Source organism: Phyllobates terribilis, unplaced genomic scaffold (genome assembly GCF_046119375.1).
Source record: "Phyllobates terribilis strain yellow unplaced genomic scaffold, ASM4611937v1 Scaffold_1__5_contigs__length_1240528914, whole genome shotgun sequence".
NCBI classification, from domain to species: Eukaryota; Metazoa; Chordata; class Amphibia; order Anura; family Dendrobatidae; genus Phyllobates; species Phyllobates terribilis.
In genome coordinates, this window is record NW_027362761.1 from 74,682,356 (window position 1) to 74,705,816 (window position 23,461).

At 43.3% G+C, this 23,461-nt stretch overlaps 1 protein-coding gene across 1 annotated transcript in view; it reads right to left on the reverse strand.

Annotated features, from left to right (window-relative positions):
- Nucleotides 1–23,461, reverse strand: part of SHB (SH2 domain containing adaptor protein B) — a 155,231-nt gene that overhangs the window by 68,753 nt on the left and 63,017 nt on the right. The window contains exon 3 of the mRNA XM_073664601.1: nucleotides 3,764–3,976. Within this exon, the coding sequence (XP_073520702.1) occupies nucleotides 3,764–3,976 (213 nt within the window). The remainder of the gene's footprint in view (nucleotides 1–3,763; nucleotides 3,977–23,461) is intronic.

The window sequence follows — 23,461 nt, forward strand, 5'->3', positions numbered from 1 at the left end:
TTTTATTATATAATCATATAAAAGCTTTTGCATGTCACTTCGCTTCCTGCAGCCGTGGGCAAGGAATTGGCCCGTAGCTGCAACTCCGCAGCAGACGCCATGAAACAAATACAAACACAGAAGACTTGAACAAAACCTCATCGTGTGTGCCAATAAGTAGCTTCACAATAATCTGATGTGTGGTTACTGGACAGAAATAGATTTACTAAAAATATTAGAAGTGGTACTTGTGAAACAATGCTGCCCAAATGATTGCCAACCACGCCATATGCCAGAATTATATTTGTGCCAAGCAAGCCATCAGTCACCCATTTCAGTATAATATATTACAAACATACTGTATCCAAACACTGCTGTTTTCCTTCTATTATACACATTTATACAGATCTCTCCAATCCATCCATCCATCAGTGAGGGGGTAGTTGGGAGATGATCTTTATTTCCAGGGCTTGTGTTCTGCTGCTTTGTGTATTACTTATATTCCTGCATCCGTTTTCTGTACAGGGGATTGTGCTAGAGCTGAGTGTGATGCTGGGGGAGGAGTAGGAGGGGATTAGGTGGGGTTACAGGTCTGTGCTCACTGCTGGCTTGCAGCATTACACATGGGCTGATTGGAAATGTAATCAGAAGAGAGTAGAGGATCTTGAGGAGGAATGATCACTACACCAACAGAGCTGGTGAATTAGACAGGAAACAAATTAGAAGGGCATAAAAAAAACATGAAACTTGGCAGAAAAGTTATATATGGCATTATTCTTAAAGGGAATCTTTCACCCCTTTGGAGTTATCAGACCTCTAATATGGGCATACAGGTTATAGAAATGTAAATCTATACCTACCTGTATGGCCCATATTACAGGTTTGATTGCAGAGAAATCTTTTTATTCAATCCGTTTCTCTAGGCTTGGTGACCGGGGGATGCCAAGAAATGCCCACCTATATGCTTAACTTAAATATTCCCCTCCTCCTCTGCACGTCACAGGGCCCTGTGACATGCAGTCTAGAGCTGAACATCCCACGCATGTGCAATGCTCCTATAGCTGAAGGCGCTTTTTTTTTTCTCCCGGCGCTATTTTACTTGTCTGCTCCAGTGCGCAGGCACCGGGGAGTCACTGTGACTTCCAGCATGCGCAACAATAAGGTTTGGTCCCCACTTCCTCCCAGATAGCAGGATGCCAGGAGGAAGTGGGGACCAAACGTCATTGTTGCGCACGCCGGAGGTCAAAGGAGCGGAAGTCACAGTGACTCCCCGGTCCCTGCGCACTGGAGCAGACAAGTAAAATAGTGCCGGGAGAAGAAAAAAAAGCGCCTTCAGCTATAGGAGCATTGCACATGCGTGGGATGTTCAGCTCTAGACTGCATGTCACAGGGCCCTGTGACGCGCAGGGGAGGGGGGGGGGGATATTTAAGTTAAGCATATAGGTGGGCATTTCTTGGCGTCTCCCGGACACCAAGCCTAGAAAAACGGATTGAATAAAAAGATTTCTCTGCAATCAAACCTGTAATATGGGCCATAGAGGCAAGTATAGATTTACATTTCTATAACCTGTATGCCCATATTAGAGGTCTGATAACTCCAAAGGGGTGAAAGATTCCCTTTAAGCATTTATAACAAAAACTGTAGCCAAGTTAGGGTAGCGGACAACTACTCCAACACCAAGTTTATGATTTCTGCCATTTGGGTATATATTTTCAAAATTGGAAAACCTCTTTAATGACCAGAATTACAGTCATGCATATATTCAGCTGTGGGATGCTTTTTTGTAGAGTATTTAGCATGGGTTACTATAGTGGAGACAGCAAACAATCTAGAGATATTGGGTCTGTTTACTGTGGCTCCTGACTATCCAACCCCATGACAACTGATGGTCCAGAAATCCAGGCAGTGTCCTGACATACCTTGCTACTGCCCTTATAAAAATACATTAACACCTGATCGATTTCTCTACTTTTATTAAAAAAGGCAGCACCATTTGTGGGGTTGACAATTGGCTGTACAAATGATGGTTCTAATGAGTAAAATAGAAACCATTTCAGAATCTTGGCTGTGTGGGCATAGTCCATCTTCACCTCCTGAAAGGCAGCTAGCCAGGCCCCCCTAGTATATCATTCATGTGGCAGCAGTTTTTTTTTTCACATTTATCTGTTCTTAAAGGGAACCAGCCATGTGAAACAATTGTAACCTGCAGATATGGGGTTAATCTATAGGTTAACAGTGTTCTGAAGCTGATCAGACGCACAAAATGCCTGGCTACTGAAGGAAATTAATTTTATTTCTCATAAAGTGTGTTTTTTTCTTAGGATTGGTCTATGAAATGGCTACAGTGTGAACGGGCTTGCACTCTGCATGTATGCCAATTTATAGTCCATTAAAAGGGTACGGGACTGACAAATAGGGTGCAGCAATCGGTTCCCATCAGTCCCATAGACTTTGACTAGAGTGGTAATATGCATAATTAATGGCATATTTATTCAAGTGCAGGACAACCCATTTAATGGAACACTGTAATGGAATTTATAAACTGCCTATTGCAGCTGCCATTACCCGCGGCATGAAAAAGCTTGCCACTATTTTCAGAATTATAATCGGTCAATATGAATATTTTGTACTCAGACTTCGTATAAACATATATGCAAGATGAGCAAACTCATTGGAGTTCCTAGGAAATCAAAAACTCACAAAAATAATGGGGATGGGGCATATTGCAGGTTAAACAGATAAACAGACCATGCACTATAGATCTTCGTGGTCTCAACACCTTTAGAATTTTAGGTTTTGTAAGCAAAAAAATAAGAAAAAAACATAACAAAAATAAGAAGAATAGAGTGCAGAAACCCACATGTGTGAACATGCGTCTGGATACAAAGACTAGTTAACTCATGTTCTGCCAGCAAGCTAATTGTTTTTGCTTAGGTAGACAATTTGCACCATTATGCAAAAATATGGGATTACCATGCTTTTCCCTTGAGCCAACGCTGCTTGTTCCAGTGTAAGAATTAGAATATCATCATATATTTGTGCTGGTTCACAGAAAATCCAGACTGCAGCAAATGGAGCAGGAAATAATCAATTGATTGTGTGCGTGTTGTCAAAAAAGGGGACGGCATCTGTTTCAGAAATCACCTAATCATGGAGATGATGGGGTGGCAAGTGTCATTCCTTCCTCCAGAAGCAGGCATGATTAGAGAAGCAGATGCTGAGCTAGCTGAAGTGGGAGGCCCCCGATGACTGAATCCTGGGTGGTCTGGTAGACTAATTAAACATACAATATCATTCTTGTATGATTGGGAGGTGAAGATTGTGTGACATTCACAACCAGGCGGGGTGAAATCAGACGCGGAGAGACTTCCGGCCTTCATCAGAGAATGCTTATATTTGCAGCAACTGGGGAAATTAAACATTTACTTTGAACTTCCCTCAACGCCACAACATAGGATTACACAGATTATAACTAACACTCACAAAATACATTTTAACTACTAATTACCAAACGATACATCCATGTGAAATGTCGGAGTGCTGCTCAGTTCATTGAGTATGCCCTATGGTGATCTTCCAAATCGGACCAGAATAGGACCAGTTCGGAGCCTCACGGATTGGATCCGTGAATTTCTTAGATCTGTGACTAGATCCATGACGCTCTACGGGACAGTGTACAGCCCGATCGGGAAACACCCGGACATGTCTCAGGGACGTGTGAAGCTACCCTTAGAGTAACAATTCTCAGAGGGGATACATTAATACAGAGGAGTCGCCCATTACCTGCTAAAGCTGGCAATGCTTTGTTCCACTCCCATGGCTGGTCATACTCATCCGCAGGCCTGTCGTCGTCTTGAGGCAGCTTGCTTTCTCGCATTCGCAGGCCAACAAGGCTTTCCGAATCCGACTCCACTCCATTACACTCGGGCTCATACGGCGTGTCATACAACTGAATGTTCTTCTGGGGCGGTTTTTGACTCTCTTGTTTTTGAATATCTATAAAAAAAGAAGAAGAGGACAATTTGTTAGAGCAGAACATGGTTTCCTGTGATCTTGGCACAGTTGTGGAAAGCTTAGTAGTAGTGCAATGTACAATGTGCTGAAGAAAATCCGACTCCTTCTGTCACACTGCTAAACATTGACCCATTACTGCTATATAACTAGACAAGGTTCCTCCATGGAGGCTGGAAGATGATCCATGAGGAATCTAATAGCAGGAACGGCTGAATAGGATTTTGCTATCACAGGAAGCAATGCGTTCTAACAATGGGGTATAAATGAATTCAGCTCATACCATTGAGAAGCAGCGCACTGACCTACACAATGAAGAATTCATTACACTACAGGATCTAATGGCAGAGGCACATCCAGCAATTTGCACTTTCTGCTGGCTTAGTAATGGCTCGGTCTCCATATTCTCTGGTTATATATAGAAAGGATAAGGATAAAGGATACCGAGTAACAGCAGTGAACAACAAGCGGCCTGAATACACACTTTATAACTCATTCCTTGCTTACATACAATGACGTTTGCTGTCATACACTAGAAATGATTGGAGTAACTCTGGAAAGTAGGGCTTCATCAACTGGAATACATACAATGACTAACATTATAGTGACGGCATCATAAGTATACGGTTATTCCTATCTTTATAGATCAATGGCTTGCTATCACAAAAACTCTTTTGTAATTTACTGCTTATTAAAACTTTCAGCCGCTCTTGAGATATTAACACTTTTCTTTACCGCTTGTTGCCTAAGGGACCGACTACCACTGCTGTCAAGCTTGTAAGCACTGCGCTGAAGGAGATAACAGCGTGCAGAAAAAAAAAAAAGTTTTCTGCTAAGCGAAATACAAAAGAGCTTTGTAAGCACTGCACACGTTCTGCTTTCTAGCAGCAGTGGTTGGTCTCCAAGACAACAAGCTGTAAGCAAGAGAAAGTGTTAACTCAAGAACGGTTGAAGTTTTCAATAAGCAGTCAATTGCAAGACTGCTTTCATTTACAAGCACTATCCTACAATACCCATTTATGAAGATGGGAATAACCCTTTAATGATAAATACAGAGCAGCAGAAAATCATCTCGCAATAATTACATTAATAATGTTATTTTACCCTCAGAGTCTCGTATGTATTTGTCTGGTCATTGGAAATCATTTGGCAGTTTTGTGCTCAGCATAGATCCCAGAATGTCAGAATATCACAGACAATCCCTTCCAAATAAAAGGAGCAATGCCAATCAGGCCAAAGCCGGTGTGGTGATAGACTATGTACATCCCCCTCAAAAAAAACACAACATTTCTTGAAGAGTCTTCTGCTTGAAAAACTTGGTGGGTTCACACACATCTAAACGACACATGCCCGCCGGCCAAGATGACCTTCTACACTGATTGGCATATGGTCATGGATTGTACTGATGGGACAACCTCTTTAAAAGAATAATACCATATAAAAGATTTTAATGTGACACTTCAATGTATACTGTAAATCCCTTTAAAGAAATGTCCCACCTCAGGCATTTATATAACATTTCTGATAGATTCAAGTGCCAGAGGTGGGACACACCCTTGTTTGAGAATTTCCAAAACGGCCTTACAACTGAAGAGAGACAGCCACCGCTCCATACACAATGGTGCAAGATGGGGCACCGGTCACATCCCAGAGATGATTCCGGTGGATATGCTATATAAGGTCTGAGATGGGAGCACACCTTAAAACTTAAAGGGGTATTCTCATCTATCACAATATTTAGTAGGCGTAGTAATATGTAATGCACACGCCCGGACTGACTGGCGTGTGCGTGTTTAGTGGTTCCACTGTGCCATGAACCGGAGAGTGCCTGGAGGGGCGTAACTAAGTATCTGCCCGATCCGACTAAGGTCGCACGACGGCATACGACGCCAGTGCACCAGGGAGGAACCGAGCAGAGGGACCAGGGTCTACTCCAGGTCAGACTCCGCACACAGCTGTTGACCCACACCGGGGAATACAGGAACAGGCAGATTAGAGCGCAGGCTAGGTAGGGTCCAGTACAGACTGGGAGACAAATTCAGAGCCGCAGACGCGGCGGACAGGGCTGAGCAAAGCGAAACCGCAGACGCGGCGGACAGGGCTGAGCAAAGCGAAACCGCGGCGGACAGGGCTGAGCAAAGCGAAACCGCAGACACGGCGGACAGGGCTGAGCGGGCAAGAGCCGCCGGAGCGGTGAGCAAGGCAGAGCAGGAGGGACAGGGCTCTGTACACACGGAACAGACAGGAAGGGAAAGACAGAACAAGATACCCACAGGGTACTTGCAGTGAAGTAGCGAGTGGACCACAAACTCACAAACGGAAGTACAGTGACAACGAGCAGGAGTTAGGTACGAGTTCAGACTCTGCAGAAAAAGGGAAGGTACGGACATACAGAAAAACAGGAAACAGGCTAGGAGAGTATTCAGACAGGAACAGGCAAGATACAGGAACGGGTCTAGGTATGCGGCCCCTAGAAGGCGGAAAGAACAGGCTAGGAGCGTGTTCACACAGGCCTGGAAATACAGCCTCCAGGATAGGCAGAAGACAACAGGCTAGAAGATAATACAGACAGGACACAGTTCAGACACGGGAACTGATACCGAAGGCAGGAAACATAAACGGGACCTGGCATATCAGTGACCAGAAGCCAACTGACAGAACACAATGCTCAGGCAGGGTTTCTTGGGAGGAGCTGGGTTAAATACCAGATGACAGACAGCAATAGGCTGAGGACGCACAAGGGGTGTGCCTGCAACAGGTACAAGAAACAGGAAGTGATCGGGCGCCGCCCTTAAGCAGCAGAAACAGAGGCAAACAGACAGCATGGGGGGAAGCCAGGCTAGCAGACTGGACTGGAGATCAAGTGCGCGCTCTTGCACAGTGGGAGATGGACCACTATGCAAGGACGCCGCCAGGTATGTTACATAATAATTATAATATTATGGGCAGCACGGTGGCTCAGTGGTTAGCACTGCAGATTTGCAGCACTGGGGTCCTGGGTTCAAATCCCACCAAGGACAACATCTGCAAAGAGTTTGTATGTTCTCTCTGTGTTTGTGTGGGTTTCCTCCGGGTTCTCCGGTTTCCTCCCACACTCCAAAGACATACTGATAGGGGATGTAGATTGTGAGCCCCAATGGGGACAGTGCTGATATTGTCTGTAAAGCGCTGTGGAATTAATGGCGCTATATAAGTGAGTAAAATAAATAAATATTTGCATATACCTTTAATTAGAAATGTAGTACAGTTCTTCTCATAAGCTATGTCGCTTATCCCATGTGCAGGACATTACAGAAACTTAGATATCCATGGTTACAACCACTAGGAACTGTTACTACGAGTGGTCGTAATCATGAATACCTAAGTAACTGCAATGCACATGGGGTAAGCGACATAAGGAATCCGAAGAACTATACTACGTTTCAAATTGGAGGTACTTGCGAATATTATTATTATAACTACTACATACTGAGATAGGATCTTGGAGATGGGAATACCCCATTAAATAATTACCCTTGACAAGAGTACACTTGTCTGACATAAGAGGGTTTTTGGGAAACTTCTAACAAACAGGTTTGTAACAAAGGCATTTGGATATTTCCAAGGAAAAAAAACACATGCAATGATACCGTGCAGAAGGTGGCCGCCAAAGCCCCCACCAATACCAGGGTGGATGTACATGTGAACATATATCATGTTTAATCCGTTTTAGTATTTGTGTAGCAAATAAGCATTAATACGATGGCAGAACGGAGTTCAGACAGTATGTGTAAAGTACAGCAATTGACTAATAGGGGTCCTCTCCTGGGGAACTTTGTAGTGGAGCACTCTTTCTTCATCTTTAACTATTGCTGCTCTTTGAGACAGCTTTATGGACAAGACAATGAGGGTTTTTCATAAAGAGCTTAAATCACTTGCCGTTGAAGGCTGCCTATAAGGATTAGAAGTCCCTGCTCCTTTCATGGCAAGAAGAAGAAAAAGGAAAAGCTTTATCAACACTATGCTCCACAAAAGACAATTGAAGGTTTTCTGTGAGCATTTAGAGGGTCAATGAAAGATTGCCGAGCGCCAGCAGCTTACAGAGTCAAGATGGGCCTGAGAGTGGCCCTGCTGTGTTCTCTAATGGATCTCGGCAGCCATTAACTGAAAAGTCTTAAATTAACACCTTGGCCGCTCAGAATGAATGGAAAGAACAGCCATGGAGTGCACACAGGTTTTATTCTTCCAGGACCCTTGCATTTATCTCATGTAATAGGCAGAGCAGGGCATTTACATCAGCCAGGCCATGTGCTTAAGCTTCACTTATTTGTGAAGACAGCATTTCCATCATGTTCTCCTTGCCCCCTGCACCGGCTTTATTTTCTTAACGGATTGTCTTCACGGACAGACGGGAGAGCTCAATAAAGCTTATACAAATTCCTGGCTGCGGGCCACGGCTATCCAGATAAGAACAATTAACCAAGCGTCCGCTCTAATTCTGGCTTACTTTCACCGATTCCTGGTCCCAGATCCTGTCACTGGGCCTCCACATCATCACGCCGGCTCGCAGTGCGGCATTGAGGAGTAAAAGCCTCATTGTCAGTGAATGACAGTCATCTAAAAAGCAACACTGTGGAGTGCAATCGTGAAGCAGAAGAAAAAACATCCCTAAAAATCAGCAGTTCTTGTGTAGCTACGTCCGTCAGAGAATACATGATCATAGCCAGGAGAAGGCTACATTCACACATCTGTGCCTTACCATCTGACAAAAATGGACCACTTTTTCTCAGGTGTCATCCTAGTTTCTTAAGGTTTTTTTTTTCATCCTTTTTTCTCACTGAATTATGTAGACCGCTCCCCCCCCCCCATTTGCACTTAAAGGGTTATTCCCATCTCCAAGACCCTATCCCAATATGTAGTAGGAATAATAATATTAAAAATAATAGCAAATACCTCCAATTAGAAATGTAGAAGAATTCTTCTGGTTCACCATGTCACTTACCCCATGTGCAGGGCATTGCAATAGATTCGGTATCCATGGTTATGACAACTCAGTGACAGATATCCATGGTTACAACCACTAGGAACTAAGCTACTGCAATGTCCTGCACATGGGGTAAGCAACATCACAAATTAGAAGAACTATACTACATTTCTAATTTGAGGTATTTGCTAATAATATTATTACACAGACTACATATTGGGGTAGGATCTTGGAGATGGGACTATCCCTTTAATGTATCAGTTAAAAATGGATCAAAACACTGAAGTACACAGTGTAGGCCCCATTCATCATGCTTTCACACTAGTATTCTGGTGTAAAAAGCTTTGAAAAGGTCAGAACACTTTGGTGCAACTCAAGGATCCACTAAAATTGTGCAAATTTTGGCATTCGCCCAGCTCAGACAAAGAGGGTGGAGCTTGGGCGGGAAGGGGGCGTTTCAACTGCTGCTTGTGAAATTCATGACCAGTGGAGGTCTTCACTATGCCACAAATCTGAGCGTCAAGGACTGCTGACCGAACCATTTTTTAAAACTTGCATGTGTATGGCTCAAGGAAACTATGGGTCGGTTTCTGGTGGCCCAGGCATGGCATAAAAACAGCCAGCAAAAGACTATCCAATGTGAAATTTGCAGGGGATGATACTTCTAAGCTGATGAAAAACATATTCCAGCTTCGTAGTGATCCAAGATGTGCTCAGCGATACCACGATCTAGCATTGGTGCTTTGTGCACTGGGGTAAGAAAAAAAAAAAAAAAAAAAGCGGCACAAATGCTGCAGTTTCACCTACAAAAAAAGCATAGCAGTCTGAACTCAGACTTAGTAAACCGGCATTTATGGGCAACATCTGTAACTTTACATGTGGTTTCTTAATAATCTCTCTTTGCCTAGGCTAGTCAGGGAAAAAAAGAAAAAAGTAATTTAGTAAAAACAAAAATTTAAAAGAAAAAAAAGTCATTAAAGAAATAAAAAAAGGTTTAGTATTTTATTAGCATCATTAAAATATTTTATGCAATGAAGTCATGGCTTTAAAGTCAATAAGTTCTAGTTGAACGGCCGCACAGAACTGTGACTTTCAATTTCCTGTCTGTGCACCACAGTGTAATACATGGCAACGCTGGGTCAAATAAAGCAAAATGTACGTTCCTTCACTTCAGTGCTCTTCATGCAGTTTGCCATAACTTCTCAGGTCTTAGGAATATGTAGTGTGCAAATTAATCTTGGGCGTAAGTGCAAGGCAAGAAAACAAAAAGACACCGCATTATTCAATGGTGGAGAAACAGGTCACTAAGGGCTGGTTCACACGCTGCGTTTATGCCGCATGTTTTTCAACCAGAAAAGTGAAAGATTTCAGACATCTCATGCACACACTGCTTTTTTTCCCCTTGCAGAATTGAACCAAAGTTGTTTTTTAAAAAAAACAAAAAAACTGTTACATGTCAATTCCTTCAGCATTTTTCACCCATTCAAGTAAATAAGAAAAAAAAAAAAAAAAAAACACATGAATTTTATGCTGTGGTTTTCTGCGAAGACGAAAAAAAAAAAAAAGCTGATTTTTCTGCACCAAAAAACTAAGAGATGTGAACGCACGCTTTAAGGTTATATTCACATCGGACTTATTAGGAAAATCCGCAATAGCAATATTCAGCATGTGGATGAGATTTCATAAAGTCTGGAATCTGCCAGAAACTCGAGACTCAAAATATGCGGCAATTATTAAAGTGATATTTAATGCAGATTTATTACATGGGACTTGTAGCTTATCTCTAGCAGTACTGCAGCTTTTGCTCAGCAATATCCAAGGGCCACATGGAAATTATGTTGCAGATTTTGAAACCTGCTCCCTATCACATCACTGCAAGTGAGCAATGATTCTGGTAAGGGGCAATTGTGTAGCCTAGCCTGTGGGTATGTCCACATCTGTGCATTCAGACAGGCGTGGGGAAATACAAATGGCATTTCCAGTTGTTCAAGATATACTCCGTACTGAGGACCCGCCAGGTCACATGCGGCCAGTCTTTTCTTATCTGAGGACCCGCCAGGTCACATGCGGCCAGTCTTTTCTTATCTGAGGACCCGCCAGGTCACATGCGGCCAGTCTTTTCTTATCTGAGGACCCGCCAGGTCACATGCGGCCAGTCTTTTCTTATCTGAGGACCCGCCAGGTCACATGCGGCCAGTCTTTTCTTATCTGAGGACCCGCCAGGTCACATGCGGCCAGTCTTTTCTTATCTGAGGACCCGCCAGGTCACATGCGGCCAGTCTTTTCTTATCTGAGGACCCGCCAGGTCACATGCGGCCAGTCTTTTCTTATCTGAGGACCCGCCAGGTCACATGCGGCCAGTCTTTTCTTATCTGAGGACCCGCCAGGTCACATGCGGCCAGTCTTTTCTTATCTGAGGACCCGCCAGGTCACATGCGGCCAGTCTTTTCTTATCTGAGGACCCGCCAGGTCACATGCGGCCAGTCTTTTCTTATCTGAGGACCCGCCAGGTCACATGCGGCCAGTCTTTTCTTATCTGAGGACCCGCCAGGTCACATGCGGCCAGTCTTTTCTTATCTGAGGACCCGCCAGGTCACATGCGGCCAGTCTTTTCTTATCTGAGGACCCGCCAGGTCACATGCGGCCAGTCTTTTCTTATCTGAGGACCCGCCAGGTCACATGCGGCCAGTCTTTTCTTATCTGAGGACCCGCCAGGTCACATGCGGCCAGTCTTTTCTTATCTGAGGACCCGCCAGGTCACATGCGGCCAGTCTTTTCTTATCTGAGGACCCGCCAGGTCACATGCGGCCAGTCTTTTCTTATCTGAGGACCCGCCAGGTCACATGCGGCCAGTCTTTTCTTATCTGAGGACCCGCCAGGTCACATGCGGCCAGTCTTTTCTTATTTAACACACACGGCTCCCCCGAGTACATCGGTTGTATGTATACATTATATATAGTTGAAACTAGAAGTTTACATACAGTATATAAAAAGACACACAGGCATGTTTTACTCAATATCAAAAAATAGGATTACCATCATTTTTAATATGTGCCAAATGCCAGAATAATGAGATAGAGAATGTTTTAAGGCATTTTTATTACTTACTGCAAAGTCAAAAGTTTACATACACTACGATTACTATGCCTTTAAACAATTCGTGACTGCCCATATGATGTCATGTGTTTGGAAGCTTTTTGGCAACATCTGAGTTAGAGACACACCTGTGAATGTATTTTAATGCACACCTGAAACACACTGCTTCTTTGTGTAGCATCATGGGAAAGTCCAAAGAAATCAGCCAAGATATCAGGAAGAGAATTGTGGACTTGCACAAGTCTGGCTCATCCTTTGGTACAATTTCAAGATACATTTAAAATAATAAATTCAGGTATTTATTTATTATTTAAAAATCCCAAATAGCTGGCAGTCTTGATATGGAATATAGATATGGCAACTTGGCACACAAAGGAAAAAAATAGTTAACATTCTAACAAACATTGCCTTGTAATATATACATTCATTGCAGAAACTTGAAAAGTTCTACACTGGATTGAAAGCTGTTTAGGTTTAGGGCTCCCACTTAAACACCTCTATCGAAATAGTGGAACATTTGTCTTAAAAGGACAATTTTTTTTTTTTAGAATTACAGTCAAATTGGCAGCACTTGGCACTTCAGACACATAAAAGACTGAATCTAGCAGATGGCATCAAAGGGTAAACGTTGAAATCTTTACTCCGATTCCACAAGGAGAAAAAGATCCAGAGTTCCTGGAGCCCTGAGCTTAGCTTCAATTGCTTAAGGTAAAATGAAGAGGGGAGAAAAAAAAAACACTTGGGGCTCTCGATTAGGCGTCTGAGGCTTGAATCTCATTAGGTGTCTTCTCATTTCCAAGTTCTTCCTGGATTTAAACCATCTAGGAAACTTTTACAAGTGACTTATAGGGCAGCAGACATGCCTCCTCCAGGGAAGCCCCACTATTCTTCTCATCACTTTACAGTACGTACACACATTTAATTAGTAAAAGAAAAATTAGGTACATTTGTAATTTCATAATGCAAGTCGTCCAGCAGGTATGTAAGAGTGCTTTAGTTCTGCCTCTGACAAGTGTTGGAAAGAAGCGCTTGTTTCCAAACACAAAACTAACAAAGTTTAAAACCTGTCTCACTGAAAAGTCAACCTGATCTGCAGGCGCTAAACAGATTAATTGATAGTTTTGGTGGGGAAAGATTCAGCATTAGTGATGAGCGAGCATGTTCTGTTAACCCTTTTGGCGAGCATGCTCGGGTACTCACCGAGTATTTGCGGCGTGCTCAAACATTATGTATGAGTCACTGTGTGTGCATGATTTGCAACTGTGACAGTTTTAATACATGTGAGGAATGTGTAACAAACAGGCATTCTTCACATGTATTAAAGCTGTCAAACAGTCGCAAATCATGCACACACAGTGACTCAAACATAACATTCCAGCACACCGCAAATACTCGGCGAGCATGCTCGTAAATCTCGAGTAACGAGCATGCTCACTCATCACTATTTAGCATTTTATTTATTGATCTAAAGCAGTGGTTGGGAACCTCAGGCCCATGGGCCGTTTAGGGCCCTTGATGAGCTTTTATCCGGCCCCCGGGCAGTTTTCTGGAGACTGCCGTGCTTGTGCTGGCAGCTGTAGTTTGAGGGCTCCCGGCCCATTCATTTCTTCTTGCTTTGTGAGCGCGCTCATTCATAGTTCACTACTGAATGCTGAGGCGCATGCAATGAAAGATTACATTCTGACACCAGTGCCATCACCAGGATACACTTTGCGGGCGGAGTTGGCACACAATTTGTATGGCCCCGAAGGATGGTATAAATATCCAAATAGCCCTTGTCCGGTGCCTAAGAGTCCAGTGGGCGGTCTGACTGGACTGCTAAGCTCACAACCAGCCTAGATGTAAATCAAATGACTGTCCACACAGAATCCTAGAGCTGATCTTATTCAATGAAAAGCTAAAATAGCTTCATAGCATTATTTTCTTCAATGCAACAGGTTCCCTTTAAAAGGGGTTACCCACTACTCCTAAATTGCTTTATTCTCCCTGTGGTAGATCGGATGCACATAGAGGTAGACACAGGAACACTGTCTCTTTAAATCTTCCTCTAGTTTATTAAAAGAACTACATAAACCACGGCATTGTTAGCAAAACAAACACAGCTTTCCCGGCCTAACAGGAAAACAAAACATAACGTATGGCACAGTCCTTCTTACTTCAGGTAACTGACCGTTTCAGGAACAACCACCACAAGGTTTAGCTTTTTTTTTTTACATGACAAACAGCTCCAAAGCTTGTGCCTCCAGACCCACCGCACACACACTGCTCTAGAAAGCTGGGTATTTATCCTCAGGATTGAATGGCTGTAGAGTGGGAGGAGTCCAGCTAGCACTAAACATGGCTGATTAACCCCTCTAAGCACTGTGTGCTGGATCATTTTCCTAGGTTGTTAGCTTAAATAATATAAATCCAAGTGCTACACATCTCTTACAAAATAACAGCCAGCTCCATTCCAGCAATGACGGCACGGGCTCTACAGAGGCTCACGCGACCTTGTTACGTCACACGAGCACTAAAGCCAAATCAGCAGCCGCTTCACACTCGCTTCCCTCAGATGAAACAGACACCTGGAAGAAGTAAAAGCTGCTCTGCTCTCAGACCTCCTTCGAATGTCCGTTACATTAGAATAAAGTGAATGTGAACTGGCCGCTGTTACATCACACGAGCCTGGGGCTCCCGGCGCACAGTCTCCGAGTACAGGCTGTTATTTTATTAGGAGGAATATAGCCATTGAGAAGGGATGGTCAGTAGTGGACAACCCCGAAGATTAAGCAGAGATAATCAGGAGATTTAAACAGCAGTGTGATAACAGCAGATTTTGTGTTCACACTTTGCTTATCTATATATACACACACTTTACTATAACTGTCCGGTAAATCCATAAATATCTGATAATCCAGATTACAGAAATTTTACTGTATAATATGGTCGTCTGCATGTTTTTAATATATTCGGCTGTCAAGGTGCACAGTCCAATCTGCAGGCACCATGATGGAGCAGGAGGAGCGGAGTAGACTGATGTATAGTTCTGGGGGAAAAGATTCAGTATAACCTGTGATTTAATCATTAATCCTCTGCACTCTGGGATTTTCAGTCCAGTGGGCGGTCCGATCAGTGACTGACAGCTTTCCTTGTGTAAGTGTGCGTACAGAGGTAGTCACTGGACCAAAAATCCCAGAATGAGCAGAGGAATAAATTATAAGGTTATACTAAATCTTTTCTCACAAATATATACATCAATCTGCTCAGTGGTTAGCATTATGGCCTTGCAGCGCTGGGGTCCTGGGTTCGAATCCCTCCAAGGAGTTTGTATGTTCTCCAGTGTTTGCATGGGTTTCCTTCTACACCCCAAAGACCTGCCGATAAGGAATTTAGATTGAGAGCCCCAATGGGGACAGTGAGGATGTCTGTAAAGTGCTGTGAAATTAATGGCACTATACAAGCAAAGCATAAGAATAGGTCTTGATACATCGCTTGTATTGCACGGATATGTACAGTATACATCGCCAGAGAATGTGTCAGTGTCAAATCTGTGTATATATGATCTAATGGTTGTAGAAGAAGCCGGGAATATAAATTATATCATTCTCCACACTTACAACACATCAATTATCATTAGCTCAATTCCTCGCAGTTCCCTGCTGGCATCTAGGACTACGATGGTACATATCTGAACACAGATAGCCGACCGATGAGTCCCAGGCTGAAGGGCTTGCTGCAGCCCTGGCCAGAAAGCGGTGTATTGCTGGAAGCACTTACAGTCTGAAGCCGGCAGCTCATTAGACTTATTGGTTCCTGGTGCCGCTGCCCAAGGACCGTTCACACGGGATGTTAGCCACACAGATGGACACAACCGGAGCCAAAAACGAGACTGTACGTGGAAATCATGCTGCGGGTGCATGGGGCAGGGATCCCAATTATGATGATCGAACCATCTGCCTCCGCTTTTATTAAGAGCCAGCGAAGAAAAATAGCAGCTGAAATGTATCTCTAAAATGAAGCAGACAGACAGTGACTGCTAGGATCGGCACGGTGCCTGGAGGGAGATAAGACGCTAGCCATCACTGGTGCCTGGCCTAACAATGGGCCACTGCATTGTCCTGCCAGGAGAACATCAGACATTTCTAGGGGAAAGGGGAGCGGAGCAGTGCTGGCATGGGCATACAACAGGTGACGCAGATCACAATGGTGCCTGAAAAAGACTAAATACGTTCCTACTATTAAATTCTATTATATATATATTCTATTATATAATACTTTAACATTTTCCGAACATCAGCCACATACAAAGCTCCCGTTCACACCGCCAACAAAAACGCTAGAGAAAAGAAGGATTATTAATATATTCCCCGTCCAGCATCATCTTGTCGGCAGCACATCCCTGTTTATATGGGGCAAAGCTGAGCGATCCGATCACCTGACCAACAGGCGATTAGTCTGCTTGTTAGACCGATATTTGGGAATGAGACCATATATAAAAAGGAGGATCTTGCATGTGGATCCATAGAACATTCATTTTGCTGAAGGCAAGAAAAGGAATGTGTAATCAGAGAATTACCTATTAAAAAAAAAAATTGTAGAAAATATATTTAACATACAAAAAACAGATTTAATAAAAGTTTTCTTTTCCAAATCACTATTTGAATAATAAAAAACACCTAACAATCTTCACCTTGGCCACTAGGCCAAATACTAGACTCCTACTTTGTGTTGGACACGTGGACATTAGCAGCAATAAATGTTACTGATTTGTAGAGAACTTTTTAATGCTCATCTTAGCAAAAGTCATAGTGAGGGGAAGGGGAGAAGGTGTGTGTCACGGGTGTGTCGGAGGTGATAGTCGCCCTGCGGTGGCTTGTAGGAGATCTCCACGTTTGGCATGGCACACAGCTTCCTAGATAGGAGGCTGTCTTTAGGACCCAGCGACTACCTCCCTCTAGCCTGGGTGTATATATACCTGGTGTGTCTAGGTGGGCGCCGCCGGTTATGCTCATTCCTTCCTGGATCTTGGCTGTAGCAGCACCACATCCTCTCTGGAGTCTTGAGGCATTGTGCCCTGTTGGAGTTTCTTCTAAGTTAAGTTGTTATTCCCCTCTGTTGTCTTCCCCTTTTGTCTTTAGAGTGCTAGTGGAGGTTGACTAGTGCTCATCTCCTTCCACCCCCAGCTATAGCCTTATGCCAGGGATAGTAGGGCGAGGCACAAGATCAGCGACGGCTGTATAAGGACATTAGGGGAGACAGGGTGACGCTAGTCCAGATTAGGAGGTCACCTCTTCCCCCTTTCCCCTCTGTGTTGCACTCACACCTGGCGTGACAGTGTGCTGTGGATGTTACCTACTGTGAATCCTGTAATTACTATATTACCTCTCATTGTAATCCTATCTATGGTGATAATGAGACTGCTGAAAAGGCAATATTAGGTCTAATGGTCCGTGTGAAAAGGTTTAAAAAAAAAAAAAAAAAAAAATGAAGCCATTTTACACATTCCTTTAAAGGGCACCCATTATGCCCAGTAACACCATTTACCTGCACATATAGGGTTAATCTACAGGTAAATAGCGTTTAATTCCTAATTAGCCAAGTTACTGGAGCAGTTAGACTATGTTCACGAATTGCGTTTTTTCAATGCAAATTTTCTGCAGTGTTTTACAGTACCAGCAAAATCTGAGATTCCAGAAATCTCATGCACACAGCTTGTTTTTTTTCTTTTGTTCAGGATTTTGTGCTTTGCATGTTTTTTTTTTTTGCAGAATACAGCATGCCACTTTTCACTGTTTTTCACCCATTGGAAATAATGGTTGGTGAAAAAAATGCACCATAAAAAGCAAGTGTCAGGTTTTTCATCTTTTTTTGTGCCTGATGAAATAGAACTACTTCATTTTATACATAAAGTAATACGTCCTACCCAGAATGGTGGAAAAACACTGCACCATCATACCAACTTATAACCAACTGCAGAATGTATAGAAAATGTCCAGAATATGCAATCTGAAAGTGGGTCTCAAAATACATCCAAGCTGCATCCAAGGCCTGACTCACCGACCGGATGATGAAATGGACAGCCATATTGGGTTAGAGAAATATCTGTGTGGTCTTATGGTATTTTCTCAGCAAATACTGCAATATGACCATACCACGTGAATACACCCCAACAAGGAGGTACACCCTGAAACTTCTACAATAGGGGTGTCAGGTGGAGAATGCTTCACCCTACAGACTAGGTACCTTAGCTCCAGCTTGAGTAGATGGATACATATATTAAATGTATACATGTGCAGTCATGGACGAAAGTGTTGGCACCCTTGAAATTGTTCCAGAAAATGAAGTATTTCTCCCAGAAAATTATTGCAATGCCACGTTTTGTTGTACACATGTTTATTTCCTTTGTGTGTATTGGAACACCACAAGAAAAAAAAAAACAGAAAAAAAAGCAAACTGCACATCATTTCAAACAACACCCCAACAATGGGCGCGAGAAAATTGTTGGCACGCTCAACTTAATATTTGGTTGCACACCCTTTGGAATAGATAAGTGCAATCAACCGCTTCCTATACCCATCAAGCAGCTTCTTAGGCTATGTTCACATGTCACGTTTTTTTTCTGCAGTAAAATCTGCTCTATTGGCAGTATAGAACCTGCTTCAAAAAAAACACAAATACGCAGCAAAAACTCAGCAAAACCTGTTTTTCTTTTAAAGTACATTTGTCTCTTGCGCATGCTGATAAAAGTTTAGTGCACAAAAAAAATGACCTGATTCAACTCTGCAAAACCTCATACCTGTGTTTTTGCTGCATTTTTGCACGACCCATTGCTTTCAATGGGTGAAAACCGCTGCAAAAAACGCTAAAAGTGACATGCCGCATTTGGCAAAAACGCAGCTCTTTAACAGAACAGTCAGGAAAAAACCAAGCTGTGTGCATGAGATTTCTGAAATCTCAGACTTTGCTGGTACTGTAAAAAGCTGCTGAAAATTAGAAAAAAAAAAAAGCATCAAAAAACGGCTGCAAAAACGCAATGTGTTAACAGTCATACACCTCTCAACTGGAATTTCAAAGATGCAAACACCCACAACACTATGCAGCATACTTCCAAAGTCATCAATGTTGCCACATTGCACATGAGCCTACCTGCAAGTAGAAAAGTCTTGTGAGAACTTGCCTGCCATGGACTGCTGTCACTTGAAGAATGACCGGCTTGTCCGATAACATTTACTAGTACTGATCTCTAGGCCAATGGAAATCCCATAATCCAATTATGTACTTAAAGGAGCACTCCAGTAGGTTTTTTTTCGGCCCCTCCATTAGCCGTCAATAATGTGTTACAATGTGTACTTGAAGATTTAAAAAAGAAAAAAAAAATTGCTGGCGTGGCTCTTTGTTAGGGATCATGGATGAGTGACGCATGTAGTCAGATCCTCTCCAGTAGCCGTCTTCACATGCCTTCAGCCACGCTCCGGCACCATGTGACTGCAGTTGTGGCAAATCACAGTGGTTGCTGTATGAGGTAGGGTCACTTTGTTAAATCCTCTCAATGCACGTCTATGGTAGCTCTGAACGAGGCTTTGTAGTCTCTATTGAGAAGAAGACTTCCAGAACACACTTCTGGAGGCTTATACAAGCTGCTACATGATCCCAGAGCGGGGTGAAAACATATGGACGCCAACTGGTGAGCATGTAGCTACAGTCAAGACACTGACATACATGATCCCTAACAAAGGGATTGGAAAAAAATATAAAAAATAAAAGGCTGGAGTGGGGCTTTACCATCGCTGTCTTCTGCCATTTCCAGAGCAGCTCCAGTCCTCTCCTGCATCAGCTCGTTCTGCCGGCTCACAAAGTGGACCGTTCATTCCTTTCTTAATGCAAGTCTTTAAGAGCCTCGCTCTGCGTCCCATGGACTTAAAATGAGAAAGTGACTTCTGGTGCACACATACGATGCAGTGTGAGCGGGCTGGTCACTGCTGAGATCACATGATGCAGGAGGACTGGAGCAGCGCTGGAAACAGTACACAGCGATTGCTAAGTATATTAATGCGCACACTGTACACCATGACGACTAAGAGGGGGCAAAAACGGAGAATCTGCTCAAATGTTACTTTAAATGGCGTACACTCTCCTTTGCTCACGCTAAAGGCTCATTTACACTCCTTTATCATCATTAAGGCTTGTTTCATGGTAATCATGTAGTCTGGGTGGTCTGCTGATCACCCGACACAAGCAAAACGCATGTTCATTGGATGGAATTATCTCTGGATTTACACAAGATGGTTCGTAGCAGCACAGGTTCTAGTTACACGTGACAATGTGCTACCAAGGACAATGGCAGCCTATGCGCCCTAAGCGATCCATTACAGATCATTCAGTGCACATCTGAAGCTGCGCCGACCCATGTAAAACCACCACTGCCTGGCAAACTGGCTACACTTTACATCATGCAGAGCACATGGGCTTCTCTTCCATTCACTGGCCCGTGTAAATATTCCACCAATAAACTGATAAACAAATGAAATACTAGTTCATAGGTTAATTGGATAGCTTATGCCAGAATAAAAAATCAATGTCTGCAGCAAATCGCCCTGTGTAACCACGTGACGTGCTGACGACAATATGCATGCTGTATTCTGCCCCATACACTTTAGTATCGGCCAGTGTGAGCAGACCTTAAAATGATGAATGGGCAGAAATCTGCCAGCACCATTAGACTGCAAAGAAATATTACAGAAGATAAGTTTGTGGTATTTTTTTTTTTTGCCATAGAGATATTCCCCTCATGAAGAGCACCATATGGCGGCACAAGTACTGCAGAGTGGCAGGGACTTTGTGCTTGTGTGTCTATTGTACACTAGCATGAAAGTACTCGCAATGAATTAAAAAGGTTGTGGAATTATTTATAGTTTTCACTCCTGACGACCCTAAAAACTGAAAAGACCAGCCTACAGGAAGTGTGGACAGGAAGGCAGGACAAAACAGTCCCATTTTTGTAGAGCACCTCCAGCACCCAGAACCTCCAGCACCCAGAACCTCACTTTTATACGGGGAGAAAACAGCCAGGAAGAAGCAGACATTATCTTTCATATTTTCTAAAGGACAACATGGATCACAATAGTTTTATCAGAATGACTTGATGCCGGATGACAGCAGCAACAATATCTTCAGGACAACTCACTGGTAAGTGAGGGAGCAGCAGCTGTCAGATCATGGAGGACGTCAAAGAGACAAAACCGTGCTGTTTGCACTTCACTCATTCTTCACTGCTAGAGGGTGGAAAGCTTCAGCTAGAAAACCACAGGCCAGACCTGGCGCCTTCCACAAGGTGGATTTGTGGCAGAACACTTCCACACCAGGCTTCGGGCTCATTTTGGCAGGTGAGCTCTACCTCGTAGCCCCATGGGCAACGTTTGATGTGTGCCCAGCAGAACTTACACGCTCGTGCTGCCTTGTTCTGACTAAACTTTTCCCAAACTCCAGCTGCTTTAAGGTAGGAGCTGAATCTCCAAGCAGACAACTACAAGGCTATCGGCTTACAACGTTTTCACAAGGCAATGCAAAGGTTAGAGGAATAACACAAGTCTGTAGAGAAAAGCCAACTAGATGCAATACAGACAAGTGTATTGTACACGTGCCCTTTCTACTGAAGGAGCTGTGCAACACTCTCTCCTTGGCCTCTGTTCACATGTCTGGTTATCTGTTCCATTTAGGACACACAACAACAGATAAACGGAGAAAACAATCCAGTTTCAAAAGCAAGAAGAGGGGCCCAGTGATTTATATTAAGTCTGTCAGGGTTTCATGGTTTAGATTTAGAACTGAAGAAAAATAAAAAATTCTGCATGCAGCCTTAAGACACCCCCCATACAAAATAGACACCAAATAAGAGTCTGTATGTTCTCCCAGTGTTTGTGTGGGTTTCCTCCGGGTTCTCCCACACTCCAAAGACATACTGATAGGGAATTTATAGTGTGAGCCCCAATGGGGACATTGTTTATGTCTGTATAGAACTGTGGAAATTAAAGGCACTATACGAGTAAAAATAATATAAAAAGGAGAACTTGCTCTTCTGTCAGCAGCTTAGCTCTTTTTAAAGAACTAGATGATCAGTCTGAAAATCGGACTTGCTGGACCCTAATCTTCTGACATCATCCTTCAGGGAAGAGTCAGAGACCCCCAGGCACCAGACTGTGGATCAAACGCGTCAATCGTGTGTGTGGGGGCATTAATCTACAGCGAGGAGACACCTTGTTTTTTGCACCCTGTTGAAAAGGTTCCACCCTTTTTCCAAGATTAGGAAAAAGTTGCCTTTAAAAACAGTATGCAGCAGGATGCCTATTCGGGTAAGGAGAATGGGAAAAATGCAGATGAGGTAATATTTGCACCAAATTACAATGCCATGGAAAGTGTACCAATCTCACTCCCGTGCTGTGGGCATACTCTGCCACATATAGACTCAGCTGAAATCCAACACGCAAATGTGACTAACAAGTAGTGATCCGAATATAGTGTATTGGCATTAGGCCCCCTTTATGGCACGGCCATTCACACAGTTTACATACGGAAAAGGAATAGTCATCCAGAGAGAAGATGGAGTCACCCCATGACATCCACCATGTGCCCTGCATATGCCCACAGGTTGTCCTCATGGGACCAGTTCTCTACTGGAGGGCACATAATGCAGTTTACTATCCGAACCAAAAAGGTGTCATGAATTGAATTGCAGATGAGGTCTACAAAAAACTGGTTGATGACCATTTGCCACTTAGTTTGGTCTCTTTTCTGCATGCTAGTCTAAACAGCGGAAGATGAAAATGCCCCTCTAGTCCCAAAATACAGACTGCAACTCTGCAGTAAGAGGGCATTGCCACGTGAGCCTCATTCAAAGGGATGATGCTGGGAGATTTGCTCTAAGAGCACAATTACAATTTAGCTCAAATATTAGAAATTTCTCCAAATAAAAATTTCAGGTGTTTCACAACCCAGTCCTCAAGTAGACAATACTTCATCTCTTGAGGATCTCTCATACAAAAAAAACACATTATTGATTCACTAAAACCTTTGCAAAACTGAAGAAATGCTCAATATCTGAACTTCTGGGATTACTTCAGCATTAAATCTATTTCTAAGCATGGAGACCTCCCAGAAATAGTTACAAATGGGTTAAACCAGCGGGGAAAGCCTTTACTGTAAATGGAGCACAGGGTTTCACATGGGTGAATGAGTAATGAGCCTGTCAAATCAATCTGCATTCACCACATCGCTTCTGATATTTAATGCAACACTTTGTGGTTACCAAGTAATATCCAAATGGAATCTGATCAAATGTTGTCCACTGTCACACAGTCACACAAACTCAAGAGCACAGCGACTCCGCCAAAACTGATGCATGACCGCCAACAAAGACCTGTAATGGGCGGAGT